Source organism: Hyposmocoma kahamanoa, unplaced genomic scaffold (assembly GCF_003589595.1).
Source record: "Hyposmocoma kahamanoa isolate Upper Pololo Valley unplaced genomic scaffold, ASM358959v1 86, whole genome shotgun sequence".
Lineage (NCBI taxonomy): Eukaryota > Metazoa > Arthropoda > Insecta > Lepidoptera > Cosmopterigidae > Hyposmocoma > Hyposmocoma kahamanoa.
The window spans coordinates 11,477,526-11,498,950 of record NW_020654289.1 but is presented as its reverse complement, the minus strand read 5'-3'; the positions used below and the strand labels follow the sequence as shown (position 1 = coordinate 11,498,950).

The window sequence follows — 21,425 nt, the reverse complement described above, 5'->3', positions numbered from 1 at the left end:
CTGCAACACCAAGACCAAGACTGCAAGACCAAGACTACTTTTGGGCAACACTACCCTGAACAAATTTTGTTTTGGGTTTACTATTCTGAGAAGTCAGGAATTAAAGAGATTCCAGTTTGAAGTTTTGGAGGTTATGCGTTATGTAATCGAATAAAATATATTCGGTGTATTATTACTTTGAGCACATAGGACAGGAGGCGTCATCGATAGGCAATCCCCTCTGTCAAGGTACAAGCACAAAACAACCATCGCACAATGAACACTACTTTCAAATCGATGTTTTTTCATTTGCATTATCGAATTCATACAATAAATTTCATAAAAATTCCATTATCGAATGGAATTATACAAATTATGTCAACGAAAATTTATATGGGAGTTAGCCATTGTCCTTTCTATTGTGGAGAGGTCTATGATCAGCAGCAACCTATTATGTTATGTATCGACATTAGTTATTCGATCAATGGATAAGGAAGATCTCTCGAACGCAAATTTCTTTCTTCAAAATAAAATTTCCAAAGTATTTTGTACCGTATTGTGTAAAACTTACGACTTATGACAGGTATGAAGAAATACTTGTTTCGTTGAGTCTAATGCCTTAAAAGAAGTAATTCATTTTAGAACTGTCAACGTAAATAATAATATTTGTATATTTTAGATGATTATTTTAGAGTTTGTTCATTCGATAAATAGCAAACTTCTATTAACTTTACATACATTGACCAATAATAGGAGGATGCCAAGAATCCTCTTTACCGTACAAGTTTTAACGGTCATTTACCATAACTGGTATTTTAATTCCATGTGTACCTCCAAGTTTTTAATTTTGTATTTAGTTCTCGTCAAATGTAGCTTCAAATGCGAAGAACAACCAGTAACTTGTTGGATTAGTCATTCTTTGTAGACGTAGTTTTTAAAATGTGTCAACGCCTTTGTAACGATCTTAATATAACCGTCATTTGGCGATGTCTCATAGTAGTCGTCAACGAATTTTGTCGGTACGTGACAATTTGCAAAGAGACGATAGCCAAGGCCATCGCACTCCATTACTTGGAATACCCTCCTGAATTAAACATTCACTAATCGTGATGGGATCCTTTTATCCTGATGATACTACTTAATTTAGTCGGCTATATGTTACTTTCTAGTATAGAGTTCAAACAAAGCGTGCTAGGAAGTTGGAAGTTTCCCAACGGTTCGTTTTTACTGTTGGCGTTGTTAGTACTTCACGCATGTTCTCTTGTGCAAGTAATAGTTCGGCATTTGATCGTTTTATTGCTTTTCTACGTGTGAGATCACGGTTCAGGTATATATTGTTAACAAACTATAAATTATTTTGACTAGTTTCTTCTTGATTTTTATTGAATATCATGATAACGATTCAGAAGTAGGTTCGAGTCCTGCGAGGTCGTAGTAATTTTTGTTTGTGTTCGATCTTTGTATTAATAATTACAACCAACTAGTGGAGTATTCTTACAAAAATAATTAAGATCATCATGATATTCAATAAAAATCAATATTATAATTAATACAGCGACATTTTACGTTGGACTCGGGTAGCTGTAAGAGCCTATACACACGGCGTATGTTACACGCGGCGACGATGAGCAGATGACGCGCGTTAAAGCTATTCAAACACGGTGCAGTTGCCGCAAGTAAACCTTTGCACACGTTCACAAATTCAGTGTCGCCGTAAACGCGCGACATCTACGCGTATACGCGCCGCACGACTTGCTTGCTTTTTGTATCCGTAGTAGCTGTAGCCGCGCGTAAGTATCGCGCATTTCGATAAGAGATAGTTTTATTTTTATTGTTGTTTGTTAATTTCAGTTACTTTTTTGAAATAAAGCAACTAAAAAATATAAAGGCACGCACACTGCGCTTTTTAAACATATAATAAAATAGATTTCAGAGAAATCACTTAGTAACTGTATACTTTTGGGAGTTTATTTTGCATGCCTTACACTAGACACGAAGTGTGAAAAGGATAAATAAATCACAGCAAAAGTTATATTCAACATGAAATTCTAAGTGTAAACTTCAGTGGAGTATATAAGCTTCTTGCTTGCAACATGTTCGATACAGACAAGCTTCGAACGTGCTTCTCGCGCGCGACTGCATCTCGTTTTACGCGCGTTTGTATCAATACAAACGCAACATCTGCTTTTTGAGCCTCTACGGCGCCGTAAACGTGCGTTCGAGAAATGCGCGTCAAAAGAGCGTATAAATTACGGCGATAAAAGTCGAAAAAACCTAATACAAAAGTTTTATAACAAACACTTAGAGAAATTCGTAAGGCCGGCTGACTCGATTTGTAGCTCAATTGGTAGAGCGGTGGCCCTTGTTTGGCACAGACGCAGGTTCGTTTTGAGTCAGTTCAAAGGAATTTCTCTTTGTGTTCGATCTACGTATTAATAATTATAACAAACTAGTTCTTTCTTGATCATCATCGCCTAATTTGCAACTCGCATACCTTTCCAAAGATTTATAGTTATTTATATCGACAGATCGTGTAATGTTTTAAAGCATTTCAACCGTCTGTTAGACCTTACTTACGCTATTTTTTTGCTTTACGTCGCCAAATTAACGACGATATATAACCGTTTCAGCGTGGAAAGTAATCGCAAGTCTGTAAAAAAAGATTTATGTACATGCGCACGAGATTGTAAAAAGACTATTGTCTTCCGAGAAATCTGGAGTTTATTGTACGTTGTAACTACTGTTCGTAGTCATCACGTGCAACCTTTGAAGTTTTGGGGTCGTATTCCAGAACTCTACTCAATGCTTAAGTCAGGACTTGAGCAGACTTGAGTATGATTTCAAGCACTGGAAATACGACACTAATGGCAAGGACTTGAGTATGATTTCGAGTGCTTTAAACCATACTCAGATCCTGACTTGAGCATAAAGTAGAGTTCTAGAATGCGACCCTTAGAGTTTTTTGTTGATTAGCATCCTTTATTGGATCAATTATTAAGGTTAGTTATGTGGTAGCAGTATTTTGCAATCACATACATATATACGTACTTCGCGTGCCCAAAGTAAGTGAAATTCACTTACTTGCCGCTGCTTCAGAACACGCTCGACCGTTATCGTAGATAAACACCAGCCGAAAACGCGAAAAATGCGTAATTGTGCCATTATAAACTGTAAAGCACCATAACTTTGGGTAAACGGGTTAACAGGAACGTTTCCTTCCACTGGCAAGTGATTTTGTAATCAGAAGATGCATAATTTATTTTAAAAATAATTAATTTGGTTTCGTTTGAATTTCGAGAAAAGAAATATGCAACAGAATGTATGCCGCATGATTTGTAATGCATTGCGGCTTTTACTTGGTGCGATATATTTGTGATCCTTTGTATTAACAAAGGATCACAAACGCAGAACGACGACGCAGAAGACGCAGTGTGCGTTCGTTCGATATTCGTAGCGTATTAACGCCCATTCATATTATTTTCAAGTTTCTGGAATGGAAAGGACTTGGCATCAACATCAATGGCGAGTACCTAACACACCTTCGATTTTCCGATGATATAGTTCTTATGGCTGAGACCTTGGGAGACCTGAACACAATGCTCGAAAATCTCAGTAGTGTTTCCCAAAGAGTGGGTCTTAAGATGAACATGGACAAGACGAAGATCACGTCGAATGTCCATGTTATACCCGCTCCAGTTTAAATTGGGAGCATTACACTCGAAGTTGTTGACCATTACGTATACCTGGGGCAAACAGTCCAGTTAGGTAAGTCAGACTTTGAGAAAGAGACCTCTCGTCGAGTCCAGCTCGGATCGGCAACGTTCGGGAAACTACAAAAAATCTTTACGTCCAAATTACCTCAATGTCTCAAGACGAAAGTCTTTGACCAGTGTGTGTTGCCAGTGATCACATATGGATCAGAAATGTGATCCCTCACTATGGGCCTCATAAGAAGGCTCAAGATCACTCAGCGGGCAATGGAGAGAGCGATGCTCGGTATTTCCCTACGTGATAGAATCAGAAATGAGGAAATCCGTAGGAGAACTAAGGTAACCGACATAGCTCGAAGAATTGCTCAGCTGAAGTGGCAGTGGGCGGGGCACATGGCTAGGAGAACCGATGGCCGTTGGGGCGGAACGGTTCTTCAATTGCGACCGCGCACCGGACGACGCTCAGTGGGTAGGCCCCACACCAGGTGGACCGACGATCTGGTGGAGGTTGCGGGAAACCGATGGATGCGGGCAGCGCAGGACCGATCGTCGTGGAGATCGTTGGGGGAGGCTTATGCCCAGCAGTCGGCGTCGTATGGCTGAATGATGATTAACGCTAGGAATATCGAACGAATGCACTTTCGTATAATGCATTCAGTTTCGTGGTACTGCCGCTTGTACATATCTTTTGCCAAATTTAACATTTAGTGATGTATATGTTAGGCAACACTGTTCTCAATTCTGATCAATTTTGAAAACAAAGGGACGAAAATTATTATGACCTTAGTAATATTATAAAAAATATTCTATAACTATTTTGTTACAACATTTAGTAACGTTTCGTTTTTTTTTTGTTTTGTAGTACCTATTATCAGTAGTATCTGGAATTTCGATCATTTTTGCAGCACGTTGCCTCGAATGTCCGAATATAGTGAGCAAATAATTACATACATCGCCGGATGTGTAGTACGGGTAATACAAAAAAATATATAATGCAAAGAATTAACGCTGTCTTCACAAAAATCTGGAGTTGGACGGTCATACGTATGAGTTCATTGCTTTCGAAGACGAAGGTGGTCTATTTTATCCCACCTAAGATGCTGTCCAAATTAGCAGAGTAGCAGAGTTATAAATCCGAGAAATAATAGACAAACCCCAAAAATTTCACATGAGGCCGTCATTAAGTAAACCTCTTCTGATTAAGAAGATTTTGCCATATTTTGTCAGCAATAACATTTTGTCTTACCATTCATCAATTTGATCAATTACCAACACAAAACCGTCTAGTAAAATTAATTGAGGCAGTCGCAGTTCGTATATTGACGTGCGCTTTCATTATTTAAGTGATAAGATCTTCTATTACAAATAGATGTTGTATAATAAGCTCATTTTATTGGAAAGACAATAATTTTAATATTTCAAGTCGATTAAAAATTAAAGTCTTCCATTTTTGAAGTAATCAAGATTTTTCTAAAACAAGTGAAATACTTTTTTAATATTACGACTACTTGTAATCAACAAATACTTGAACAAAGATTTTTATTCTATTTAGAATCGATTAATTGAATGGAATACGCGTGATTACGCGTATTCCGTTCAATCAATCGGTTTAGAACGAGCGGAAAGAGGTTTCCGTCACTAAATAGTTCTTGTGACGTCATAGTGGGTACAAAAAATGTGGCACGCTTGGTTTTCATACAAATTGCTGTCTATCTAGATATATGTCTGTGTTCGCAATTAATCAGACTAGTTTCGTTAAGCAATTTTTGTAAATCGTACAAAAATATTAAACAATATCGAACGGTTTTATAATAATGTTTGATTTGATAAAATTGTTTTGACATCAAATTTAGCATTTTTCACTATCCGAAGAAAACACTTGTATTTCAATTCTTAAGGACATTTTTATTTTACCATCACCTATTTAAGAGCCTCTTGTCGGTGGTCTCCTACACTCCTCCTAGTCAGGTTCATAGCATGCTCCATTACTTCCTTACAGTTGCTCACTTTGGTCTTCTTTTTTATTTGTTCACTATACGTTTAGAGTTTTTTTCTTTTTTACCTAATCAATAAGGCAATCAATATGGGGGACAGCTGGTAGTGACTAGTGGAATAGGCATTCTACTAGTCCCTACCAGCTGTCCTCCCTGGTGGGAACAAGTGGTTTTTCTTTTCCACTCTTTCCTACCACACCGTCACTGGTTGGGATAAGTGGAATTTCATTTCCATTTAAATAATAAATAAATAAATAAATAAATGATTTCAACCTAAATTTTTTTTTATTTTGAGTAATAATAATATTATGTACCACATAATCCACAGATTATAAAGTTACGGTGTGTGGGAAACATCTAAAATATAATTAATAAATAACGTGGTAAACATAAACATGAAGTTTTTGTAAGCGTATTTCATAAGCGTATTTCGTAAGTGGTCTGTTTATTCTTTCCTCATGACGATCTTGTGTGTCGTACTACAAACAACAAAGTATTTTCCAATATCATCGGTTGATGTAATGTGTATAGGGGTAGGTGTATACTTTGAACGTCAGGTTGTAAATGATTGTAAAATTGTATCTGCGTCAACGATATATTTACACGATTGGTAAAGCACTTATTACAAGTAGTCAGTACTATAGTTATTGTGCCTATTAATTATGAAATAGAGACTTCACAAGCCGGAAGTACAACGACAAATTCAATTCTTCTTGAATGTATTCTTAGAATAACATGGGAAGTATGCCGACGGAAGAAATGTATTAACACGTGACTTCTTAGGAACGGTGTTATTGTTGATACACTTAGGGTCGTATTCTAGAACTCTATTCAATGCTCAAGTCAGGATTGCACTGGCAACACAAGCACTGGAAATACGACCCTAATGGCAGGGACTTGAGTATGATTTCGAGTGCTTTAAACCATACTCAAATCCTGACTTGAGCATTGAGTAGAGTTCTAGAATACGACCCCTAGTATTGAGCGAACGCAACAAAACCTGTAGTGAATCACACGTTACTCGTGCAAGTCTCATTTCTGCATATTTGTTTTTATCTGGAATAGATTCAAATCGCTAATAATGTGATAGACAATTAACTATATCGGTATTATTACTACTAACAATTTGCACACTCAATATCAGATGTCTGAGTAATTAACATCCTGGTAATTGGTATAGATTCTTGGTTAATTAACCGACACGTCATAATCTAGTTTTGATAGATGATGAAATTAATGACCGACTCCTTATAGCAGATGCAGCCATTTTGGTTCTATTTTTAAATATTCTAATTTATAGAAATTGTTAAACAGATAATTGCCAATTTATAGCCGTGCTGAAAGGTTTTTAAATATCTTATCTGCTATCTACACGTGCAGCCAAGTTTATGTCACATGCTTACACGTACGTTTTTTCCGTTATAAAATGATTATGTTCAAAGATTAAACATTAAGTAATTATATTATGGATCGGACTTTCACTGCTGAAAGGATTTTTACGCGGAAAACGAAGCAACGAATTCTCCTTCGCAACTGCCTAAATATACTTACTCTTGTCATCAACTAAATAAACCAAAATCTATTTATGCCCAGTTTCAATTATCACGTTTACGTACACTTAGGTGAATTTGTCTTTTACGTTTTGTGGCAACATACAGTAACTCATTAACGTTTTCGTGTGGTAAACAAACAAACATAACTTGAAACACATTTAATTGACAAAGCGAGTAATCATATTGTTATAATGTATTAAAATATTACCTTAAAAATTGTTTTAAATAAATCCATTAAACATTCACGATTTCTTATATATTATATAATATTAACGCTTCCAGGATTGCGGGATTGGTGGAACTTCTTTGTAATATCTGTAATTTTTATAATCTAATTAATATTCCTTCAAGATCCATTAGGCCTGTGACGTTTTCACATTTTGAACACATATACCTAACTCTTTAAGTTTTTAAAGTACTTGATTGCATAAACAGAGATGAGAGATATTGATGTTATTCAATGGCACGAGTCACCTCGCTACATTTGTCAATGTAATTTTAGTAGCAGTATAGCTCCTTGTAAAAGAATACGTCTACGGAAGTACTGCCGCCAACTATAATGCTAATAATAATAAACTATAATGCATTACTGCGTTCCGGTTGTAAAGGATAAGGTTGCTGGTGAATTTACTGGCAAATGGGACTTTTCAACTTCTATCTCAGGGTGACGCGCAAAGTGTCTCTCAGATTTTTGCGATTTAAAGCTCTGAGTGGCACTGCAACTGCCATGGACATGCGTGTCGCTTACCGTCAGGCGCACTTGTTCGTCCTGTCACTTAGTAGCATAAAAAAAGTTGTGAAAGACAATAAAGGAATAACAATTCCGTATCGTAAAGTTAGGTTGTAGGACAGACTAACATCATCAAAATAACGCACTGCACTCGCCATAATGTACTATATCTGGTGCCTCTAGGGGATTTAATTAGAAAAAGTCTTACCGAACAAATCCCCCTAAAGGAGAGAAGGCTTTATCAGTCAATGGCACTAGAAGCGGTGACGAACGTAATCCCCGTGGTAACTTTATGAAGTATTGGACGCTACTAGGAATTAAGATACCTGAAAAAACGGTAAATGTGGCATCAAGTCAAGAAAAAGGAGAAATAAGAAAACGTATATGGAATAAAGGTTGTAGAACCATTGTGGTATAAGAAACGACTGACTGAATTTCGTCTTTTTCAAGGGGAGATTACAGACGGCAAAGAAGGTCTTCTTTACACCTTTACAGGCAACAAACTAAAATATGGTTTCGATTAACACTATACAGGGTGTCCCACGGCTATGCCACATGGAGGGAAAGTACCTTAAATGCCATTGATAGAACATTTTACTGAAAAAAGACTTCATTTTGATTTTAAAAACAATTCGAACTGCAATCAAAGATTTTTAAATAATCGCTTGTCTGAACCGGGAATCGAACTCGCAAAATGTGAAAAAAAACCACCTGTAATTTTGTTATACTGATCGAAAGCCTCAATCATAAGGATTGTTTTCTTCTAAATAACATTACATCTTAAATAAAAGGAAGACCATGAAACTGAAATTTAATTAAAATAATTAGGTACATTTAATTGCAACTTACAAGCAATCAATTTAAGGTATCAAATGTTTAAAATGTCTCCCATTGTGTAGTATACAAATTCCCATTCTTTTCATAATTTCGCTTCCTTTCCTTTAAACTAAATCTTTTACATATCCCCATAAAAAAGAAATCTAACGGGGTTAGATCCGGGGATCTCGGAGGCCATTTAATTCATAATGTCAATGAGTACCGATCCAGGAAGGAAAATGTTCATTAAGAAAGTCCGCTGTTCTCTGACTATTATGAGCCGGAGCCCCATCTTGCTGAAGAATGAGACTTCGTCGTTCATGCATCGGGAAGATTGTTAATCTCGCTTCTTAAAATCTCAAGTATTTCTAAATATTTTTCAGTGTTCAGATGCCCTTCGTAAAAATGCATTAAAGAACCCGGTTTTTCACAATCCCACACCAACAGTTGAATGAAAAACGCACTTGATCATTAGTCTCGCTTATTCGTAAGGGATTCTGTCTGGACCAAATACGATTATTACGCCGGTTGTACATACCATTGTTACTGAAGTTTGACTCGTCTGACCAAATAATGTTAGTCAGGAAATTTTGATTCTGACGGATGAGCCTCTCGATTTGGTGGCAGAAAATAAGTCGTCTTTCGGCATCACCCGGGCGTAATTTTTGAAGTAATCGCATAACTCTTGAATTTGTATTTTTTCAATATGCGGTGTATTTTGCTTTTTGAAATTTCAATTTCTTCTTCACCTTCCCTCACTGAATTCTTCGGGTTCGCCTCAAAGTAAATCAAAATGTCGAGTTCATCATTGTTAACGTTTATCATTTGGTGCTGTGGCTGCGGTACGCGACGATGAAATCGTCCTAATTTTTTCAAATCGTCCATCAACCTTTTCAAAATAAATCGAGATGGTGTTTCTCTATCGGGATACCGTTCGCGGTACCACTGCAAAGCTAGTGATATGTTTTTGTGGTTCATATAGTATGCTTTCATTAAATCCAAATTATGTTGATACGCCATGGTAAGTAAATTCACACAACAATTGCAATGCAAGAAATCGAAAAAGAAATTCACTAAAAAAAACAAAAGAATACATAGACGTTTGAAAATGGAACACATTTTCAAATTATTATTTTATAATCAGCCAGCCGCTTTGTGATTGTGAACTTCTTTGTGAATTTCCTTATTATTTTATCATGCACTTATAATAGGAAAATGATATGTATTTCTCAAGTTTGTACTCATTAGTAATACTTTGAAATGATAATGTATGTTGTTATGAGCGCGGCATAGTCAGAGAAAAAGTTGTCCGTTTTCCTGAACAAAATTTCAAATTAAAGTGAAATTTCATAGTCTTCCTTTTATTTACGATGTTATGTTATTTAGAAGAAAACAATACTTATGATTGAGTCTTTCGATCAGTATAATAAAATTACAGGTGGTTTTTTTTCACATTTTGCGGGTTCGATTCCCGGTTCAGAGAAGCGATTATTTAAAAATCTTTGAATGTAGTTCGAATTTTTTTTAAATCAAAATGAAGTCTTCTTTCAGTAAAATGTTCTATCAATGATATTTAAGGTACTTTCCCTCCATGTGGCATAGCCGTGTGACACCCTGTATATATAATGAGCGTTTTAGAATTTTACATGTTATGTTTGCGGTTGTGGTGTTTAACGGTTTCTTTTTTCAAACGGTCACGATTGAGTTATCAATATATTTAATATGTAGAGAAGTATACTGACCAGATTTAACTAGCTCATCGCAATGAAAGTATAATAAAGTGCCAAGCAAATTTGTGGAGTGAGTGGTAAATATACTAACCATTTGCGTCATATCTATACTTGCGTAAAAGTGACTGCATGTTTGCGTTCTGGACGTTGGACAGCACTATGACGGCACACGGCTGCGTAAAAAAATGTATATGTTAGTACAAAGTTGACTAAACTTAAATTTTATTGTTAGGATAAACAGGGTAGAGTTTTGTGTGTGTGTATATATATATATATAATAATAATTCTTTTTTAAAATCAAATTAATCACATGTCTCTCGAGGCCTTGATGCCTTAAACGCTTGTAGCGTTTTCTCCTTTTGTATAGCTGTACCAAAACGTACACATGGTACGGACTTAACATAATTTGATCGTAGAATGTTCTAAAATTAATTCTATAGTAGAGTAAGAAAAACTAAACAAAGAAAAACTAAATTAACCAACGTCGATTTGTTCAAATAATTACAATTTTATTCATATTTAAATTACCTTTTTAGAATTACTTGTGTATGGTTTTCTTTCCAAGTCGTAAACGGGTTCTTCGGGGTCGACTTCATATTTTTTTAGGTCTCTTTCGGTTATCTCGGGTGCACCATCACTTTCATCTATTGGAACGGGCACAGACTCGTTCGTGGATGCCGAGATATTTTCATCGTTCAATGGAAATATTCTCTATAAAATAATGTTTGATTATGGACAAAACATAGTTACAGTTACCTTGATTTCAAGTTGTTTTTTCTGACGCTTTTGTATTGTGGCCAAATGCACGTGCAAAGTGCACGGCATTCATTAAAAAAGTTAAACTAGACAATTATTTTTATCATTACCGTATTTATTTTTATGTGCGTTGGATAAACATAACTTAAATTCCTTAATAAATATAAATCACAATATACGACTAAACACTAATTAAATTGATGGATGAAGAAGGACTTACACTATTAGTATAAAGAATATTAAATGATACGACAAAAATTATTCCCCAAAACTTCATGGTCGAATGAAATGATGTCTCCGAATGAAACAATGATACCACATAGGAAGTGGGTCATATTTGTAAAGTGACGACTTACGTTTCTTAAAATTTGAGAATATGGTTTCAAATATCGCGTTCGTTCGGGTGTTTGTAAAAGTCGTGATTACGATTGGATACATCCGGTTTTCAGGATTCCCATTTCTGACAGTTGTGGTAGAATTATGTCGCGTTTAACGGACGGAATACGTGTGTCTAATTATATCGATAAGAGTTATTGAAATTTCACGTAAGTATCTACTTTCGTATTCGACTTTTATGGGTATTGTTGCTACTGAATATTTAAGGAAAAATTTAATAGTTGCACAATTTTTTAATTTTAACATTTTGAAATATTCAACTACCTTCAAGGAAGTAAGTTGCGCAATGGCACAGATGCTAAGTCTCACATGAGAAATTCACCACACTCTACGAGAGATACGAAGGTCGACATTTATAACGCACACACTCAACATAGCCCCGTACTAGGGTAACCCTATGTAATTATTAAATTCGATCTGATTTCTTTAGCAACTATCACCTGCTTATTTCTATTGTGTATGTATGAGATTACGGTTCAGAAATATTGAATCGTGCGAAGACAACTTTATCGTCTATTTGTGTCATAGATCGATGCGCAAAATAAACGTAAGCACGTTACTAAACCTAATATTATGTCCTTAACGTCTGAGTCACTCTTGTTTGCAAGTTTGAAACTTCTATGTGGTCTGTGTATAAAACAATGTCGTTCTTTGACGACATCTTTCATAATGTAATTCATTAAGAATTCATTATAATATGATGAGATGATGCCTGATATAAAACATTTGAAGAATCAAACTCATTAAATCACAAAAAGATGATTCTCAGGAGCAGGTCGTTTGGTTTTTTCCTCAGACTTGTTTACTGCTTGTCAGAATAGAATGGTTACAGTTAGTTGTTTGATATCGATAACTTATTAATACATCTCGAAAATTTCGTTTCGAGGTCCTTATTATTTCAACACGACGTAAAGACGAACCGTTTTTTGAAACATCAGTTTTAGTTATGACGATGTCTTACTTTTGTTTTTAAATGTAACTACTAATTCCAATAGACGTGTGTGTGGATTGAGTGAGCATCTTCTGTAAAATGTTTAAAATGTGTTAGTCATTTAGTAAAAGTTCTAAAACAATTGTAGAAACCAATCTTTCTATTTGTAAAAAGATAAAACAAGAGAAAAATAACTTAATGTGTGCTAACTCAGTTCTCACAGAGGGCCAGTCAGATCTACAAAAGTATTATGTTTACATATAATATTATTCTACTAGTTTTTAGTAAAAGTTTAGTTAAACTATCGTTTTTAATTACAGATCGATTAGTGCCTTTTTAAATTTTTTACAAATACTTTTTTTTAAATTAAATTCTTTTTTTTGCAACACATTTGAAACATTTTACAGAGGCTGCTCACTCAATCCACACACACGTTTCCAATAGTTAGTGGCCTCCGGTATGACGTATTTCAAGTTTTGTATTCTTGAAACGAAATAACACGGGTTTAGTACATTTTAAAAGCGTGAGTGATTACACCCAATCGTTTATTAATAGAAATGTCACGAAGTAGCGAGTAAACATTATCTGTTATATTTTTCCTGTCGACTTTAGAGCCAAACAAGAATAACGTTTCACCTGATTATAAATTTAAATGACAACTTTCTATTTGCCACTTGCTGATAAAGCAAAGCATATGTCGCCGAGTGTGCCGTGAACAATTTTTTCGGAAAATTCCTGAAGAGTTGAGACAACTAATATCATACGTCTGAGGTCAAATTTCCGGTTCCAGGAAAGCACACTTTAGAGTGTACGAGGTCTTTAACCAACTAGTGGCAAGAGTTGTTAATAGAACTATCGAGTATATTCCTGGTAGTACCGTTGCGAAAGCACTATTACACATGGCACACTATAGTCAGACGTCAGACGTCAGACGTAAGGGCGCCTGATCAGCCCGTAGTTTATTTTCACATCAGCTCTTGTTTCACTTTCTGTAGCCTTAATCATATTTCTGTTCAATTTTACCTACTTTTTTTCGAGCAATCGTTAAAGAACGTTGTTTGCCTTAAAATAGGATTGTACGTTTATTTTATACGACTTATTTATTGGGAAGCCGCTTCAGTATGTAACAACTTTCATGGAATTGCTATTTATATTGCCAGTAGTTGTTGATTCACTGTCTTTGATGTACTTTTTTTTTGTTGTTGCGACATGTAAAATTACTCTCTAAATGTTTGAATGGATGAATATTTAAAATTGCCAGAAATCTTCACGGCAAACAACAGGAAATCGGCGTGTCTGCTTCAAATCGGACTGAATGGTGACTAGCTACAATTACTTATTGTAACGAGCTTCGACCTTGAGCGTTAACCAATGCTCGTTACTCCTACTGGATCTGTTTTTATTCACACGGCCTAGACCCCTTTTAATTTTATTGATGCCTCTTGAATGAAAATAAACAAATTGCATAGCATACTTTCAGCAGATATTTAGCATTGAGTGCAATTTTTAGGGCCTAACAGTCATTTGTTTTTCTTCTAATCATACGAGTATACATATAGCGCCCTATAAGTTTTCGGAACTGGCCACTTAGCACAACATTTGAAAATGGAACTCTTTGGCTGTAGAATACAGTTTGTTTCATCTGACTGTCACTTGTTTTTACATCTTGGCGTCATTTTAGAAATTGGTTGTCTACATCACCATGGATTGAACTCGTGAAAATTTTCGTAGTATGATGATTTTTTTTAGTACGACTTTCAGTGTAATTGAACAGCTCAGCGGAGCTTTGCTCGGCTTCAAACTGCTATTGACAATGAAGCACCATGCAAGACGACTATTTACAGCTGGTTTGCAGAATTCAAACGCGGTCGTGTGAATCTCAGTGACGAATTTCGTGATGGTCGCCCGTCCACTGTTGTGAACAGCAAAAACATCGATGTTGTGCGCCGTATGATCAAAACAGACAGGCATGTGACATACTATGGGATTCGGGTAGTTTAGGCATAGGCATGAGTAAAATACAACCAATATTACACAAACATTTAGGTGTGCAAAAGCTGTGTTCTCGGTGGATCCCACACAATTTGACTGAGGCTCAAAAAACGGATCGCGTCACTTGGTGCAATGCCATGCTTACCAGATTCAACGAAGGGGCGTCAAATTTGGTGTGGGACATAGTAAACATGGCTTTATACTTACGACACACCCCGTACACTCCATACAACGATCGAAAATTATTTACCTACTGCTACTACTACATACAGTAAGGCACTATCTGTACACGCGCAAATGTGTGCGTGAAGTGGTAGGGTTACCCATTACTTTCTCGCACTATTATACGTTACGTGGTCAGAGCGGCAACATAGCGAAAATTCTAACGCGAATCTGTTGTTTATGATTTTATTAATAGAATCCTAATAATTACACATGTCTATTAGGTATCGATATATTATTATATTTTTCATTAATTCACTAACTAGAGTAATATTGAAGATTTATTTCAAAAATATATTAAAAGCACTTAAAATGTTATATTTCGGACATGTACTTTTAAGTAAGGTAACCAAGGTATTTGAGATTGCTTGTCCAAGTTTAGTTAATAATTAGATATATTCACTACCAACGTAATATTTATCGGCAATACGAATAGAAAATTCGCAAAGTCATGGCGTCTCATTATATTGATGAATCTGTATTGCTTTATACATATGTATGTATAAAAAAATACAGATTTATTCATATTACTCTGTAGTTAATAAATTAAGAAAACAATATCTGAATGAGTCTCAGACATAAGTTTTTTTTTACTTACTTCGTTTCATCTTTTGGAAAATGATGATAAATAGAGCCGTACACAGCACAATTCATGACCATTATAAATAGTAACGCAAAATGATGTTTTATATTAACGTACAAGTTTCGTAATATAGATTTTAAGACTTTCGTGGTTATTCACTAAATGATTATCACTAATAATAGGGGTTAAAGTATGAAATTGCCGATTTGTACTGAAAATCTAAATTGTTTATTTTTTAAATTTTTAACAAATTTATTTAATCAAAATAGTTGCCATTATTATCTATACATTGCTGCCATCTAATGGGAAGGTTATTAATGCCTTTGCGATAGAACTCCGACGATCTAGACTGCACAAACTGTGTGAAAGCATTTTGTACTGCCTCCTGGGAAGAAAACTTCTTGTCACGTAGATAATTGTCCAAATCACGGAAAAAATGGTAGTCCGTTGGAGCAAGGTCTGGTGAATACGGAGGATGACGAATGGTTTCTAACTGCAGTTCCTGAAGGGTCAAAATGGTTTCTCGTGCTGTGTGAGGTCTCGCGTTGTCGTGGAGCAATAATGGTGAAGATCGATTCATGAGTCGGGGCTGTCTCACTGCTAGTTTTGTCAACATGGTTCGGAGTTCGGCACAATAGACATCTGCCGTTATTGCTTGACCAGATCAGAGAAAACTATAGTGAATAACACCATGTTGAGACCACCAAACAGTTACCATTACCTTTTTATTGGTAAGTTTTGCTTTAGGACACTGTTGTGGCATTTGACCTGGGGTCAGCCATTGCATTTTTCTTTTCCGGTTATCATAAAGAATCCACTTTTCATCACATGTTACAATTCGATCCAATATTCCTTCATTTCTGTACCGGTTCAACAAGGCAACACAAGTTTCAACACGCGTTTCTTTCTGCAGATCAGTCAAATCATGAGGCACCCATTTTTCGTATTTTTTTATTTTATTGATTTGACGCAAGTGAGTCAATATTGTGGGTAAGGTAACGTTAAACCATGCCGCTAATTCCTGGGTAGTTTGACTAGGATCGGCTTCCACTATCTCTCTTAATTCATCGTTATTCACCTGTGTGGGCGGTCTTCCTCGTGGCTCGTTCTTTAAGTCGAAATTTCCATCACGAAAGCGTTTAAACCAAAATCGCGGTGCGTTCATTAGTAGACCCCTCTCCAAACGCAGCATTGATATTGCGGGCTCTTTCTGCCGCGTTAGTTCCGCGTCGGAACTCGTATTCAAAAATCACTCGAATTTTCGCAGTATCCATCTTTCTTGTCTAAATTGAATAACAAAAACAATTGAAAGTCGATATTCAAATGTTTCAAATTAAAAAAAAAAAAAAACACAGAAACCATTTGAAAAAAGTTTCATTCGAAAACCTCAAACCATGAAGATTCTATGAAAATTCAAAGAACCTATTGCAATAAAACGGCAATTTCATACTTTAACCCCTAATATAATGTTTCTTACCACGGTATGACTTCTTTTTATTTTCCCGATATTTCGGAACGGTAGGCACGCTCTATGGTCACGGGTTGACTGGACGGCGGCAGTTGACAGCTTTAAGAGCAGACATATCTGTCTACCCTCTTGCGCTATCGACGACTACCTTCATCGCGATTTGTTGTGGCGTTACCATTGTCACTCACTTTTTTCATACAAACCACACTCACTGTATCCAAACGCGAAACTGAACTCGAGGTGTTTTTGTTTTTATAACTGCACGTACTAAGGACCGGATTCCATGCACTGAATAGTCTAAAACCATCATCACGGTTAAATGTTTTGTACTTCGTGATCTCGATGGCTTCTTGTACCAACCGTGGTATGTAGTGACGTTCTGTCGAGAGTACCTGGGGGCTATGCAACTCGATCCATTGGTTAGTGTCAGTCTGTGTGAGATGTGCTATAGACGACTTCTGTGCATCATTGTTTTTTATTGCTTGGATGTGTTCCTTCATACGATCGACAATTGTTCGTTGAGTCTGACCGATATACGAGCTCCCACAACTGCAGTTCACTTTATACCCACCCGGTGTTTGTAAAGAAAGGTGGTCTTTTGGTGAACGTAACATTTTTCCTATTTTGGTTAAGGGGGTGAAAACAGTTTTTATGGAAAACTTCCTTAGCAACCTGGCTATTTTATCTGTCACCCCTTGTACATAGGGCAGAAAAACTGGTAGTCTCTGTACGTCAATTTGCTTCTTCCTTTTGTGTATTGGTTTACATGTTTTTATTTCGTATCCATTCTGTCGCAAAACCGTCTTAACGTGCTCCTGTTCCTGTGGTAGGTGGTGTGCATCACAAAGATAAGCTCTATTGGTTAATGACCTGACGACCGAATGTAGGTGTTTTGGGTGATGATGTGAAGTAGCATGTAAATATTTGTCCGTATGAGTTGGTTTTCTGTACACAGAATGACCGAGTGAACCGTCTTGCCGGACTTTGACCAATACATCCAAATCAATTTCACAAGTGAACTTCATTTTGTTACGGATGTTGTTAAGACGTGCTAAATAATTTTGTATATGTTGCTCCTTTCCTTCCATTACGCAAAATACGTCATCAACATACCTCTTCCATAACTTTATTGTTGATGGTGCTGACAGAATGGCGGCGTGTTCATAGTATTCCATTCAAATGTTGGCAACAATGGGAGCAACGGGACGTGCCATCGCTACACCATCAATCTGAAGGTAGTATTGGCCATTGTAAGTACAGGAAGTAGCTCGTGTTTAAGCAATGTTCAAGTAATTGAGCAATCTCCATTGGGATGTTATTTTCTTGAAGTTTCACTTTGATAACGTCGATGCACTCCTTTATTGGTACGTTTGTGAAAAGAGACTCAACATCATTCTTGTTGTCTCATTCTTGTTAACTGTGGTACTGTTTAGGATCTTAATGAAATGCCTGGAGTCCTTGACAATGGAGTTCGTTGTGCCTACTAGAGGTGTTAGTGTACGAGACACATATTTTGCCAATTCAAACGCGGGTGAGTCTATCTGACTCACTATTGGTCGTAATGGTACGTTAGTCTTGTGGATCTTTGGCAAACCATAAAGCCTCGGCGGTTGGACGATACGTGGACGTAATAGTTGTTTTTCAATATCAACTGGGATAGCGCTCCTACATTCAGTAATAATGGCATCCGTCTGTCGTTTCACTCTGGCAGTCGAGTTGTATGTTACATGTTTGTATGTCATGCCATCCTCCAGTAAAGCTTTTATTTTACGGTCGTATTCTTCAACGTCCATAATCACAGTGGCGTTTCCCTTGTCTGCCTTCAGTACTATAATTGTTGTATCAGTCCTAAGTTCTTTTACAGCCATCAATTCCTGAGTACTCACGTTTTTGGTGGTAGACGAGCGTGTCGCAAGGCTACAGCCACGTCTTGATGTAAGGTTTCAGCATCACTAGCTGGCACCCTACTACACACAATGGCTTATTCAATACCACATATGACGTTTTCAAATGGAATGCGCGTTGGGGTAGGAGCGAAATTTAATTCTTTTTCCAGGGCGTTAATTGCTGGTTCAGTCAGTAACTTGTTAGACAGGTTTATTATTATCGTTCAGTCAATGTGACCGGCAATGTGCGGGGCGTGGTGCGGTATCTAGGGAGGGGCGGAGAGAATGAACGGACACTCTCTGCTTATTCTTTATTCTCCGGTTACGATCCCAAAACAGCAGCAATCGAGCGTGTGGGTCTTTCGAGATAAGCCGAAACCAACCAAAGTGGCGCGCGTGCAAAATGCCTCTAAGCGGATGATTGCTTCTTTTTTTAATAAAAGTGGACACGTGGCTACAGTTGCTGTGAAGAATCGTTGTACCGTGAATAGTGATAGGTACACGACCATTTGTTTGCCGGAAGTTATTGACAAGCTCCGTAAAAATAACCGTAAACGCCGTATCATCTTGCACCACGATAATGCCAGTTCTCACACGGCCAGACAGACAAATGAATTTTTGAAAGTGAACAACGTTGACCTTATGAGCCATCTCGCGTACAGTCCCGACCTTGTGACTTTTATTTATTTCCAAAAATTAGGAACCAGTTACGCGGCCAACGATTTACATCACCTGAAGTGGCTGTCGAAGAGTATGAAAAATATAGATAGATAGATAGATAGATAGATAGATAGATAGATAGATAGATAGATAGATAGATAGATAGATAGTATGAAAAATATGTTTCAGAGATTGTCACGGAGTGGCATAAATGTTTTCATAATTGGTTCATTCGTATGATAAAGTGCATTAACGCTAACGGAGAATATTTTGAGAAACAATAAATTCATTTCTGACCATTTAGTATTTTTTTCTTATTCATTCCGGAAACTTATAGTGCGCCACACGTACAATAATAACTATTTCGCTTTCATTTTATAGTTATAACGTTTTCAACATGTATCTTGTAAGTGTTTTGATTCTTACTTTAAATTATAATGTTGTTTTCGTTTAAAAACTAGTTTATGAATACCGCCGACGATTTATTACCCGGAATACCTACTTCAGTATTATTTATTATGTTGCGATGGTAAAATGAATGTGTATCTCAAAGCTATGAGGTTTTAAATTATACAAAACCAAAATTATTCATCTATTCGAGTTATGTTGTTTCGTACCTTGTACATATTAGTTATTTATTGTATTTATTTCATTGTTATTGTTCATCTATAAATAATTCCGAAACGTATCAAGAAAATGTTCATGTCAAATATAATAAAGTGCTGATTGTGGTTGGCACGTAAAAAGTGCCAGTGAATGTAATACGATCGTCGCAGATATGAAACACGTGTATGATGTAAATTGTATTGTACTTCTCTATAACAGACGACCTTTACTACATGTATTTGCTGTCAATTATTTGCACAAATGTGTGTTTATTTCCAACATTTATGTTCACTTGGCCACTCTACTCGTACGTTTTTCATAAATCATTTTCATTGTTATGCTATTTGAACACTTACGACTTTTAAAAGTGTACGAAGTAAGTTTTTTAAATATTTACCGTTATGGTGGTAGCATGTTACTTTGATTTCAATCTTTTTAGTGTTCAGTGGTTGAATTTAATTGATTTTCATTTGTTCTTCTGAGGTTCACGTGGTACAGCGAAATATACAAATACATATAATGTGTGTACAAGTGAATTTAGTAAAATGACCAAACGAAAAAGCCTCAAAAAGGTAGAGTCCCATTATGGAGTGCCAACTTACGATGTTTTGCCACAAACTGTTTTATCTCGACGAAAAAGTCAAAAGTTTAAGAGAAGAAGGTATTTATCATTGTGGTTGCTAATTTTATTTACCTAAATTGTAAAATACACAGTGGCTAACTTCCAGTAGTGTGCGATTATTGTTTGCGTCACAGCTTGTCTGCTACTTGATTCTGTATGACGTTGATGGGTGTATTTTCTTGAAATCTTTTCTAATAACATAAAAAATACAATGAATATAAAAACTAAAATTAATTTCTGTTTTTTTCCTGTTTACAGTTTGTTTCCAAAATGCAGTGACTAGTTTCACAGTGCATTTTTCTATAGGTCTGAATTCTATGTTAATATATTATTTATACCGATTGATATTTCATACTTTTATCTTTCAACTTTTTTCTGTCCTTTCATAACCTAGACCTCGCATCTTACCAATTAGGTGAAGTGCTTTCACTTCAATGCCATACCGTTACGAAACATATTTTGCTACCGAATATATTTTGCTTTTGTTGTTTTTCTCATAATTTCTTGCCTTATCTACATTAATTTGTCCCAGGTCTGTAAAGCCACGTGTACGAAAACTTACTAAAATCCCTATATCAATGTATTGATCACGCTAAATAAAACCTGAAAATTCCCAAATGAATATCCTTACGAAATGTGTGTGATTAATCCAAATTCGTATGGAAGCATCCGTCAATGAGGATTTATACAGTTGAAGCTTGTTATCATAAGTATCTTTTACATCAACTGAAATATGATTTTACCTTTTTGTTATCCTATATTTGTGTGTTAATTATTTAGGAATAATCGAG

At 36.1% G+C, this 21,425-nt stretch overlaps 1 protein-coding gene across 5 annotated transcripts in view; it reads left to right on the top strand.

Annotated features, from left to right (window-relative positions):
- The window catches only part of LOC113234673 (GRAM domain-containing protein 2A-like), a 90,204-nt gene that overhangs the window by 28,432 nt on the left and 40,347 nt on the right, over positions 1 to 21,425 (top strand). Inside the window, exons 1-2 of one of the 5 annotated variants that reach the window (XM_026470105.1) lie at positions 20,305 to 20,388; positions 20,496 to 20,673. The exons of the other annotated variants lie outside the window; for them this stretch is intronic. Of the exons in view, the coding sequence (XP_026325890.1) occupies positions 20,558 to 20,673 (116 nt within the window). The 5' untranslated portion in view covers positions 20,305 to 20,388; positions 20,496 to 20,557. Of the gene's footprint in view, positions 1 to 20,304; positions 20,389 to 20,495; positions 20,674 to 21,425 lie in introns of those variants that run through there. 5 annotated transcript variants of the gene reach the window in all.